Source organism: Medicago sativa, chromosome 6 (genome assembly GCF_051527215.1).
Source record: "Medicago sativa cultivar Bolivia chromosome 6, Bolivia_mono, whole genome shotgun sequence".
Classification (NCBI taxonomy): domain Eukaryota; kingdom Viridiplantae; phylum Streptophyta; class Magnoliopsida; order Fabales; family Fabaceae; genus Medicago; species Medicago sativa.
Window position 1 is genome coordinate 42,810,089 of NC_140754.1, and position 12,465 is coordinate 42,822,553.

At 35.3% G+C, this 12,465-nt stretch overlaps 2 protein-coding genes and 1 pseudogene across 4 annotated transcripts; all 3 read left to right on the plus strand.

Moving 5' to 3' along the window:
* The first annotated feature begins 136 nt into the window (after positions 1–136).
* LOC146915266 (uncharacterized) lies at positions 137–8,280 on the plus strand (annotated as a pseudogene). The gene is made up of 3 exons (XR_015016604.1): positions 137–692; positions 7,327–7,957; positions 8,038–8,280. The product of XR_015016604.1 is annotated as an uncharacterized LOC146915266 (transcript).
* LOC146915267 (uncharacterized) lies at positions 3,564–7,092 on the plus strand. Its single transcript, XM_085717726.1, has 2 exons — positions 3,564–6,010; positions 6,074–7,092. Exons 1-2 carry the CDS (start codon positions 3,892–3,894, stop codon positions 7,078–7,080), a joined length of 3,126 nt encoding a protein of 1,041 aa, XP_085573852.1. The 5' UTR covers positions 3,564–3,891; the 3' UTR covers positions 7,081–7,092.
* A 59-nt stretch (positions 8,281–8,339) lies between the features above and the next one.
* LOC146915268 (uncharacterized) lies at positions 8,340–11,545 on the plus strand. Of its 2 annotated transcripts, none has more exons than XM_085717727.1 (8): positions 8,340–8,588; positions 9,285–9,941; positions 10,027–10,244; positions 10,415–10,579; positions 10,681–10,785; positions 10,912–10,981; positions 11,080–11,175; positions 11,258–11,545. In XM_085717727.1, exons 1-8 carry the CDS (start codon positions 8,430–8,432, stop codon positions 11,342–11,344), a joined length of 1,557 nt encoding a protein of 518 aa, XP_085573853.1. In that variant the 5' UTR covers positions 8,340–8,429; the 3' UTR covers positions 11,345–11,545. The 2 variants fall into 2 exon arrangements, 1 of the variants encoding a protein (XP_085573853.1); XR_015014534.1 differs by having other exon boundaries at positions 8,346–8,588; positions 11,088–11,175.
* Positions 11,546–12,465: the final 920 nt, after the last annotated feature.

The following is a 12,465-nucleotide window of genomic DNA, read 5'->3' on the forward strand; positions in this document are numbered from 1 at the left end:
CTGAGCGAAGGTAAAGTTTTTAAATTCAATAGTTTTTTTTTTTTTTTTTTTACAAAAAATTCAATAGATATTAAGTTGTTTTACCCCACTTAAAATGATAAAATTAAACAAAATACAAGTAACAAAAAACAAATTTTGTTGCTCAAAAAAAAAACACAAATTTTGTTAAAAAAAAAAGAAACAAACAAAGCTTTAAATCAAAACCAAACAAAATTGGGGACCCAAATCCATCGTTACAAACAAAATCAGAAGCAAGTTCTCAAGCATTACAAACAAAATCAGAAGCAAGTTCTCAAGCAAACCATCGTGAAACAATTAAACCCAATCGTTACAACCCGTGAAACCCAATTGTGAAACAAAATCAGGAGCAAGTTCACCACCATCGATTCAACCTGTGAAACCCAATCTCACTTCAGTTCACCATCTCCACTGCCATCGCCGATTCTGAAGCAAGTTCACCCCAATCGTTACAAACACTACGATTCTGAAGCAAGTTCACTTCAGTTCACCATCGATTCTATAGTTCAATCAGCTTACGAAGACCGTTCAATCAGCTTAACCGTTCAACCAGCTTTGCCGTGCGTTTCTCTATTCGCTGCCGTCTGTTACAGCTCCTAGCCTCAACGCGTTTTTGCAGTTGCCCAATCATCTCCTCCGTTTTCAACCTCTGGGTTCACCACCGTCGATCAAAGGTAACTTCGATTTCGCAGTTAACTTCGCTTTCATCTTTGATTTCGCTTAAATCCCATTGCAGCTAAATTCGATCTACCATGTGAATGTTTTAAGTTGGTGTTGAAATTTAGACATTCTGAATCAATTTTTGGGGTAAGCTTTTGGAGAGTGAAGGTGAGTCTGGGCTTAGGGTGGGGGTTGGGGTAGAGTGGTTGTTGGGACACAATACAGAATATTAGATTGGGTATTAGCACCATGAATAATGATTTTTTTTAGCACAACTATCAATTGTGGTTAAATTGCGTTTTCACTGTGGCCACTACCGCAGTTATTAGATTGTCAGCGCCATTGCTCGTCAAAACTACAATGCTAGTCAGGACAATTTACATAATAGCAATGGGAATTGAAGAACTTTAATATAGAAGTAGATGCTAGCACTATCAGTAAAAGTAAAATCAACCATGAGAATAGAAGTAATTCAAGGCAGCAAAAGAGTTACTCTTAGAGTAATGAGAGCATGAAAATACTATCTGATTCCATAAGGATGAAGGACAACAATTGGGAATAGTCAAAGTTAACACAACAATTAAGAACCTTCATCATCATCATCATTAAATCGTTGATGAAATTTTAATGTCTCTGATAGTAGTACACGGGAATTAGTCCCCCTGAACAGAGGAATGAAGAATACTATTTCATTCTACTTTGTATGATAAAGTTGATTCTGTTTGAATTTGAAGGATTGTTATTATGTTCACTATCCATCAAGATTTGTGTTAATTACTTTAAATCCAATCAATTCCTTCCAAATGGATTGTTCTGTTCAGCAATTTATGAAACGGGAACAATCTAAAACAAACAGTTTATCTATGTGGCACCGACACCTTATATTGAGGCGTGTTCGGTATCTAACTTATTGGTGCTTGGCACATCCAATTACTTCCATTCTTTCAAATTATTATCGGTGTGTACATTGGTGGAGCTATGTACAAGTGAGGGTGTGCACCTGCACACCCTGAGTTTTTAGAAAATACACCCATAATCCTATTATAAACTGCATCTGCACACCCTGAATACTTAATACTGCACCTGCTCAGTGACCGCTGAACCATCTTTCTCCCATAGCAAAATACGTTTGACTATTTTCTGCTGCACTGCAATTTTTCAATTTACTCTTTCTCACTTTATGTGATTTGAGTCATTTTATTTAGTATATTTCTTTATTGATAGTGTATGTCTTTTCATTTTTGTTTCTTTACTTATTTAATTTGAGTAACAAGAATCTTTTATTTTCTTTTATTACTTAGTTGATACTTGAAGTATTCATATTTAAGTGGCAAAAATTGAGCCGCTTGGAATCAAACCGTACTTAGACTAATATTACCAAGGCATTGCCATTAAGCTAGAGTGAATTTTGTGGAAAGTACTTAGTCACAATAGTCATTTAATGTGGTCAAATATCAAAATAACTTATGATTGTGAATTAAGTTAGTCAAAATAGTCTCTTACGTTAAAATGTTTCATTAATATTGTTATATTAGTCTCTTAACATACTTACTTATTAGTCCCTATAAATACTTACTTATTATATTAGTCCTGAAATGAAAAGCGTTAATGTCAACGTTGAAGGATTAGTTTAATGTGAGGGACTATGTTGACTAAAGAAGCATACAATCAAGGATATATTTGTAACAAAGCATACAACCGCCTCAAGTCCGAAGTCAACCCAAAAAAACCAGCTGCCAAAAAACACCCTGACAACCTAAACCAGCAGGCGCATAACAGTCCCAACATGCCAGAAAAACTGCTGCATGACTGCAGTAGCTAAATCGAAGCCACAAACAACTCCCAGTAGGCACAAACGCATAACAGGCCCAGCAGTAGTAAAAATACCTGCAGCGTGACTGCAGAGAAAAAACCGAAGCCTAGAAACAACTAGGAATTCCAACAGCTGCAGCTACCGAACTCCACCAGAACTACACCCTACCATACCACACCAGCCACTAGTCCAAACTGCTAGCACCAAGCAAACCCAGCCTCATCTATTAACAACCCAATACACATCACACAAAACCCACCATCTGGAGAACAGCAGCACTGTATGTAAGGAAAGCAGAACAGCAGCCCCATGACAGAAGACTCACACCACTATTTAGGAGGAAAAATAGCAGCAGCACCAGAACTGTTAAGCTGCAAGAACCAAGCAATGCCTCGCTTACCTCCTTCCCTTCCTACCAAGACAATCAATAGGGTCCCAACACCACTCATAAAAAAGACACGCCGGAGTCTTAGTCCTACTCAAAACCCACCGCCAAGACAACACCTTTACATTTTCCACTATATCTATAAATATATCTTATATGTCTATATATTTATAAATATATCTTATATGTTTATATATCTAAAGAAATAACATTCTTCGTCATAAACCTATTAGCTTTATTGGCTAAGCAACATATACAAGGAAAATAAACACATTAATTCATACTTGAGTATTTCCAAAGCCACCAAGTTCATGCATTTCCTCCATGTAATTGCAGCGAGGACTAACATTTCCCCTGTATAACAATTTCACATTGTTGCATGAAGCCTTAGCCTCTCACCCACCTTCAAGTTGCAGATCCATATTTTGCAATAATATCCCCTGACATGGAATGTTCTGGCTACAATTAAATTGCATAGCTACATCAGAAGCACTTGTGCCTTTTATGTTATGGTACAACACATTCCTTATATGAACCGCAGATAAAATTAACCAAATTTTATATCAACACTAACAACAATTACATGGTCCAAATTAAAGATATAATATTCGATTATTATAAATTATGTCTAATATATATCGATTAATTTCATAAACAAAATAAAAGAAAAATTTTAATACCTGTTTCTGGCATGGACTCTGTTGATCACAGTAGTTCTGAATTCTGATCAATTATTATGGGGTTAGTTACATTTTCCATTTTCTGAAATTTAATGTTGCTTGCACTTCCTGACCCACCCTGCATACATATATATAGACATATAAGATATATTTATAGATATTATAAAGTATAAGATACACTTAAGAACCCATAGATATTATTAATGGTAGGATTGTGCTTATCTTCCCCATTATAAATAGGATTGGTTTTCGATCCTTATTTTCTTCTTTAACTAATTTAGACCAAGTAACCACGCTAATTTCATCTGTGGGTGTATAACTTTTCAGTAGCCATTATGGATCGCAGTTGGATGAGTGCTAACCGCGTTAGTGTAGAGTATAAGAGAGGAGTGGAAGAGTTCATACAATTTTCTTTTGAAAAACTTCCTTTGAATAATGGAATGTTTTATTGTCCTTGTGTTAAATGTTTCAACGGAGGCCCATTCCATTTTACGTTAATAAGGGATCATCTTATTTGTCACGGGATTTGCCAAAATTATACCAAATGGATATGGCATGGTGAGTCGATAAACAAGTCAAGTGTGTCAAAAAGAAAGGAAGTTGATGTTGCTATGGATGATCATCGGCTAGAGGACATGATCCGTGATATCGGCCAAGAGTCTTTTCAGCGAGCGCATGTGTATGATAATTTGTGCAGTGACAAGGAAGAGCCTTTGTATCCAGGGTGCACAAAATTCTCACTATTGGCTGCGGTGCTGAGATTGTTCAACTTGAAGGCAAGAAATGGATGGACAGATAAAAGCTTTACTGAATTGCTTGAGTTGTTGAAGGAAATGCTCCCAGAAGGTAATACATTACCCGATCGTAACTATGAGGCGAAGAAGATATTGTGTCCAATGGGTATGGAGTATAAGAAAATACACGCTTGCCCAAATGACTGTATATTGTACCGGAATGATTTTGAAACGTTGAAGAAATGTCCTACGTGTGGGCTATCACGCTACAAAGTGAAGGACAATGATTTCGATTGCGACGATAACTCAAAGCGTCCTCCTGCAAAGGTGTTATGGTATCTTCCAATAATTCCAAGGCTTAAACGATTGTTTGCTAATGCAAATGATGCAAAAAATATTAGATGGCATACAGATGATAGGAAAGATGATGGGTATCTTCGTCATCCGGCTGATTCTTTGCAATGGAAGAAAATTAATGATTTATATCCAGAATTTGGGAAAGAGGCAAGAAACCTTAGGCTTGGACTTGCTACAGATGGAATGAATCCGTATGGAAACTTAAGTAGTAAACACAGTTCATGGCCCGTTCTCCTAGTTATCTATAATCTACCTCCTTCGATTTGCATGAAGCGCAAGTACATTATGTTATCCATGATGATTTCAGGCCCAAAGCAACCAGGAAATGACATAGATGTTTATCTCAGTCCATTGATTGAAGACTTGAAAATGCTTTGGGAGGAAGGTGTTGACGTGTTTGATGCCTATTCTCGTGATTATTTCAAGATGCGTGCAATGTTATTTTGCACCATCAATGATTTTCCCGCATATGGGAACTTGTGCGGTTATAGCGTTAAGGGACATAAAGCATGTCCTATATGCGAAGACCGCACTTGCTACCACCAATTGAAACATGGAAGGAAGACAGTTTACCTTGGACATCGAAAATTTCTCAAACTGAATCACCCATATCGTAGGTTGAGAAAAGCATTTAATGGACACTCCGAATACAAAATAGCTCCGAAAGCCTTAACCGGAAAGCAAGTTTATCAACGGGTGAAACATGTCAATGTAATATTTGGGAAGAAAGAAAAAAAGTCTACTGAAAAAAAAACATGGAAGAAGAGGTCTGTGTTCTTTGATCTTCCTTACTGGTCTAGTCTAGATGTTAGACATTGTATCGACGTGATGCATGTCGAAAAAAATGTTTGTGATAGTGTAATTGGAACGCTTCTCAACATTCAAGGCAAAACAAAAGATGGTGTGAATGCTCGTCTAGATATGGTTGAGATGGGTATAAGACAACAATTAGCTCCACGGCCAGAAGGTAAGCAAACATATTTGCCTCCAGCTTGTTACACTTTGTCGAAAAATGAAAGAAGAAGCTTTTGTGAGTGTTTGCATGGTATAAAAGTGCCACGAGGTTACTCTTCAAATGTCAAGAGTCTTGTCTCCATGAAAGATTTGAAATTAGTTGGATTGAAGTCTCATGATTGTCACATATTGATTCAACAATTACTACAAGTGGCTATTCGTGGCATTCTACCTAAAAAAGTTAGAGATGCCTTAACTAGGTTGTGCTTATTCTTCAATGCTATTTGTAGCAAGGTCATAGATCCTAAAAAATTAGATGAATTGGAAAATGAGGCTGCAATTATCTTGTGCCAGCTTGAGATGTATTTTCCTCCTTCTTTTTTTGACATCATGGTTCACTTAATTGTTCATTTAGTGAGAGAGATTAGGTTATGTGGTCCTGTTTATTTGAGGTGGATGTATCCATTTGAACGATACATGAAAATTTTAAAAGGGTATGTGAAGAACCAACGTCGTCCCGAAGCATCTATTATTGAAAGATACATCGCAGAAGAAGCTATTGAGTATTGTTCTGACTATATGCCAGGTGCAGAAGCAATTGGAATTCCAAAGTCTCATCATGATGGAAGATGTGCAGGTAAGGGTATCCGAGGTCTAAAACTTAAAGCCATGAGGCGTGAGGAAGTACTTCAAGCACATTTGTATATATTGAATAACACTGACGAGGTTCAACCTTACCTTTCTGCTCATAAAGTCATTGTCAAGGATAGAAATCCTAGAATGAAAGAAAAATGGTTGTTGAATGAGCATAACAAGACTTTCTTAAAGTGGTTTAAAGAAACCATTTTAAGTGAAAACACAACTTCTGTTACACTAAAAGGGCTAGCAAGGGAGCCTAACTTTGATGTCATAACTTGGACCGGTTATGATATCAATAATTTTTCATTTTATACAAAGACTCAGGATGACAATAGTGCAGTACAAAACAGTGGCGTGATGGTCGTAGCTGAAGCCATGCATTTCTCTAGTTCAAAAGATAAAAACCCTGTTATGGCATCCATACCTTACTTTGGGATCATTGATGAGATTTGGGATGTCGATTTCATTAAATTTAAAGTGCCTGTTTTTAAATGTAAATGGATTGACATAAATAGTGGAGTTAAAACTGATGAATTTGGTTCTAAATTGGTAGATCTTGAAAAGGCAACTTATACAAATGAGCCCTTCATTCTGGCATCCCAAGCAAAACAAGTGTTTTATGTTCGTGATCCATCTAACAAAAAGTGGTCAGTGGTTCTCCAAGGTAAAAAAATGCATGAACCTGATGAAACTCTAGATTCCCTAGATATCTCCGAGACTCCTTCTTTCTCTCAAGGGATACCTACTTTTGTTGAGGAAACTATAGTGGACGATGTGTATGCCACTCGTGATGATCATTATGAAGGGATATATGAAAATATCCAAACAGGAAAATCTTAGAAAAATAGTTTTATCCATGTACGGTAACTTTATGATATTTTATAAATAATTTTTACTTTGATTCTTGTTGATTATTCTCTATTTATTATGGCTGATTTAGTTTTTCCTAAGAGATAGTATATAAGCTTCCATACATTACTGTAAATTATTCAAGTTATTCAATCTAAATTATTCAAGAATTCATAACATGTTTTATTTCATTATTTCATATTGATAGTAACCATTATTATATTTTTTATGTTACAGACTCATGGGTGATCAATCAGATCCTCGACAAAGCAAGAAGAATACTCAACCTACCAAAAAGAGGGCTAATAGACTCATTAATAATTCATCAGAAGCTCCACAAAGCGAGAATACTCAACCTGCCAAAAAGAGGGCGAATAGATTCATTGGTGATACTTCAGCTCCTCCACTAAGTGAGAATACTCAGCCCAGCAAAACGAGGCAGACCAGACTCATCGGTGCTCCATCTGCATCTCCACAAAATGAGAAGAATACTCAGCCTACCAAAACGAGGGAGACCAGACTCATCGGTGCTCCTCCACAAATTGATAAGAATACTCAGCCTACCAAAAATACATTTAACACAGTCCTGAGTGATCTATCAGCTGTTACACAAAGTGAGAAGAATAGTCAACCTACCAAAAAGAGAGTTAGAGGTGCAACACGAATGGCCCAGTTGTCAGTTAAACGTTTAAATGGTCAAAAGATACCGATTGATTTCGATCAAAGGACCAAAAAGCCTATAGGGGAAAACAGAAAAAAATTCAAGAGTAATGTGGGTTCCATTGCTAGAAGCAAAGTCAGTATCTTGGTGGATTAATGGGATAATGTAGATGAAAAAATTAAGGATCAGATTTGGGAAGATATCACGGTAATACTATTTATGATTGTCAATTGTAATACTTAACTATATTATTTAGATACAATAACTCTTTTATTTGCTATGCGTAGGAACAATGGGATATTCCTAATACTCATGATATTTCCAAATTGAGAGACAAATGGATATCCTATGCGTGTGATCGTTGGAGGGCATTTAAGAACACCTTAACAAGGAGATATTTAAATGACGGGGATTTGAGTGACACTTCTCCTGTTGGAACATATAATTTTCTTGATGAGGAAACATGGCATGCGTTTATTAAGACGCGAGAGGATCCTTCCTTTCTGGTTTGTTGGACTTTTAAGATTTAGTATATAAATCACATTTATTTTTAGTATTTCCTTTAATTGTTTTGTGTTATTTATAACAGGAGAAAAGAAATAGGGGGAAATTGATTCAGGGTCGTAATAGATACCCCCACAACTTGTCTCGTGGAGGGTATGAGTTGCTTGAAGAAAAGATGATGCAAGAGAAAATAAAACAAAGACAAGAGTCAATTGGAGATTCAGTGGCTGCACCTCCATCTCCACCAGCAAGGCATGAGAAGTGGATAAGGGCACGGCAAAAGTCGTCAGGAGAGTACATGTCAGAAGAAACACGTTGTATTGCTGATAAAATTGTAAGTATTCAATTGACTTACAACCGTATAAATTTATTTGTGCTTAAATTATTATATTATGTGGTGGAGTTAAGTAGACATTTCTTATGATTTATGTGAAGTGGTACTATTATGCAAATGATAGATCTGTGGCAGATGTTGTGTGTATGTGAACTTAGTATGGTAGTATGTAGAATATTAAAACTAAATATGCACTGTAGTTATTAGAGACGACATAAACTGAATATGCATATAAGTTCTTATTTGACATTAATAAGTGTTAAGTGTGAACAACCCTTCTTGCGATAATATTCCTCTATTCCATTCCATTTCCTTTTTTTTTTTTTTTTTCAGATTCCCTTTCATATAATAGTTTCCTCGCTTTTCTTTCTTTTACTTTCTTCTTTATGAAATGGACACTTTCTGATCAGAAAAAATGGACTTGTTGTTATACTAGGAGTGAAGCTATCTAAAAATTTCTTTCTAGTTGAACTCATCCAAGGTATGAGTAAAGCTGGTCATAATAGGCCAAGTTCATCAATCGAGATAGTTATAAGAGACCAGTTTTGTCACTTTTGTTATATTTTGTACCTTCAAATGTTATTGTATTTGAAAGTACTTATGATTCTCTTGTTATGTTTTGTACATTCACATTCTGCATTATGTCAATGGTTGTTATGTTTTGTGCCTTCAAATTATACATTCTGCTGTTTGTAGGATTCTTTTGTTGAAAAAACAGCTGAAGGACGTTTTGTTCCACAAGGACGTAAAGATATTCTGGCAGAAGCAATTGGTCGACCGGAACACCCTGGACGTGTTCGTGCTGTTGGTGGAGGTGTGGGAATTCGACAATATTTTGGTCCACCTTCTCATGATGATGCCTCTACCCCACTTGTTTTCAATAGCAAACAAATTGAGACCATAAAAGCAGAGCTTACAGCTGAGCTTACTAAGGAGATTAGAGAGCAAGTGATGCAGGATATAGCATCTATTCCGGCTTTCTCTCAACATTTCCCAAATTTCCCAACATGTTCTCCTAATGCCGATATACTTGCGAGCACAAAAGGTAGCACAAAAGGTAGTTGCTCTGCAGTGCCTCCTATACCAGAGGATGATGAGGAGGATATCCCAGAAGAGTGTGAATTATATGTTGATAATAAACATCACATAGTGGCATATGCAGATGTATACAAGTTGGGACCAACCATACATAATCAGTTGTTAGATAATGATATGGTGAGGGTGGCAGTGACTAAAGTTCTAGATTCAAATGCTCAAGTCCCAATGCCCACAGATGAGGTGACAAAGGTTGGTGAGGCCCTGGACACTTTCATTCAATGGCCAAAAAGACTTTTGCGTCTTGTTTCTAATAAGGTATTCGATCACTGTGTATGTCTTTACTTGTTTGCACTTCGGACCATTTAAATATGTTGACTAATATTTTATCTTAATTATTTAGGATGTTAAAGAAGCTACAAATGATGATCTTCTATCCAAAAGGTCAGAACCTGAAACCTCTTGCACTCAAAAGTTGATGTTAAGGATAATGTCAAGAAAAGATTCTGTGAAGTTTGATGTCGAAGGTAATGAATTCTTTTACCTCCCAACAAGGGATATTATGGAGTTGTGTATGAAGACAGAAGATTTAAGCTACATGATTCTACGAATATGGGTGGTGTAAGTACACTTTCTCGCTTCTATATGCATTTGTTTGTGCTTTAAAGTAGCTATATCATTTAAGAAGATGCCCAGTTTTGCTGAAAAACGTTAGTGTTTCTGATTTATGGAATGTTAGTGTCTTTCAGTTTTGTACAAACATTAATGAGATTTTCTTTTTAATATTGTAGGTATATGGAACGCCTATGTACTCAAATGGAAAATAGTGATGTGTATGGGTTCGTTGATCCATTTTTCATTCACGCAGAAAATAACCAAGATTGTTCTCAGTCTCATATAACCGCAAAGTTGTTCGAGGGTAAAAAAGTTTGTTATTTTGCACCTTACCTTAGAAAGTAAGTGCATTTGATCTTCAGAGTAATTTTTTTGCTATAAATCACCTATATATTGGAAAGGATTGAATTTAACTAATTTAATTTTTTGTTTCCAAATATAGTCGCCATTGGCAATTGCTCATTATTGAACCAAAAAAACAAAATGTAGTTTTCCTATGTTCGATGGGGTGGAAGCCGGATAAAAATATCGAAAATATTGTAAATTCGTAAGTATTTAACTTATGAAATTTAATTATGATGTATTTTGTACTACTGAAGGCTCTTTACTCTGGGTTATTCCCAACTTGATTTTTTTACAAGACAATTTTAATGAATATATTTTATTATTGTAGTGCTATTGCAGGGTATAATAAGTTGAGTGGTTTGAGAAAGCCGAGAAAGCCATCATGGGATACTCCCACAGTAAGTTAAAAATTATATCTGAAGAAATTCATATAGTATTATAAGTCTTGTATATATAATATTTACTCAATATAATTTCCTATTTTTGACAATTGTAGTGTCAAAGACAACCGTTCAATTATGAGTGCGGCTATTATATCATGATACATATGTTGAACATTGTATCAGCTGGTATTATTGATTCATGGGATCTGGTGCGTAATTGAATATTTCAATCATTTTTGTTTTTTTAAGTTGATATGATATTATAATTAATGTTTTTTTTTTCTTTTTCAGGTCTTTGGAGACAAAAACCCATTTACTGATGATGAAATTATGAATGTTCAAGAACGCTGTGCAAGTTTGATTCTGCAAAGACTTTGATGTAATTTATATGTCTAGCAGTGAACATGCTTTGAAACAATGACAATTAATTATTAGCTTATGTCTAGATTTATGGTATTAATTAATGATTTTTTAACTTTGAATTTGTTTATAGTTTGGTACAAAATTTGATCTGATATTTTATATTAGTGGCCTTGTATGAAATTTTAGCTTCATTTGTTAAATTATGTATTATAATCATATATACAATGATAATGGCAAATAAAAAAATAAAAAATAAGCAGGTTATTAAGTGGGATCATAACATAGACTTAAAAACTGTGATTTTTTTTTCCTTTTTGAGCAGGTTATTAAGTGGGATCACGTCATAGACTTAAAAACTGATTTTTTTCTATCGTTTTGAACCTTTTTAAGTCGGGTGAACTAACTTAATAAACATATTTTAAGTGGGGTGATCTGACTTAATAAAACATTTTTAAGTCAGAAGATTGGTCTGACTTAAAATCAAAATAGTTATTAAGTCGGCCACCTATAAGTGGGATCCATAACCCACTTAAAATGTCAAATTCACCCTACTTAAAAAGTCTTTTTTGTACTAGTGAATGTCATAAAGTTGTAAATGTCGGTCTAAGTTGTAAAGTTGTAAGATGTCGTCCAAATTATTGGAGTCATATAAGATGTTCATGATGTTCAAGATGTTTAAGATGTAAGATGTTGAGTCCATGCATACTCATTCAAAGTTGAGGGCTTTATGCCCTGGAGCTTTTGCTCAATTATGTTGGGGGTTGATGCCCTGGAGCCTTTTTACGCTCACTTATGTTGAGGGCTTGATGCCCTGGATTGGTACCACATGCATTTGCATTATTGAGATGATTTAAGATGAAAAGAGTTGCATAGTCGAGTTGAAGTTGCATAGTCGAGTTGAAGTTGCATAATCGAGTCAAAGTCGTCACGTTGTTAAGATTGATTAATGAAGTTGTTTATGATGAATGATTATGAAGTTGTTTATGATGATTGATTAATGAAGTTGTTTATGATGAGTGATTATGAAGTTGTTTATGATGATTGATTAATGAAGTTGTTTATGATGAATGATTACGAAGTTGTTTATGATGATTGATTATGAAGTTGTTTATGATGATTGATATGTTGATGATGTT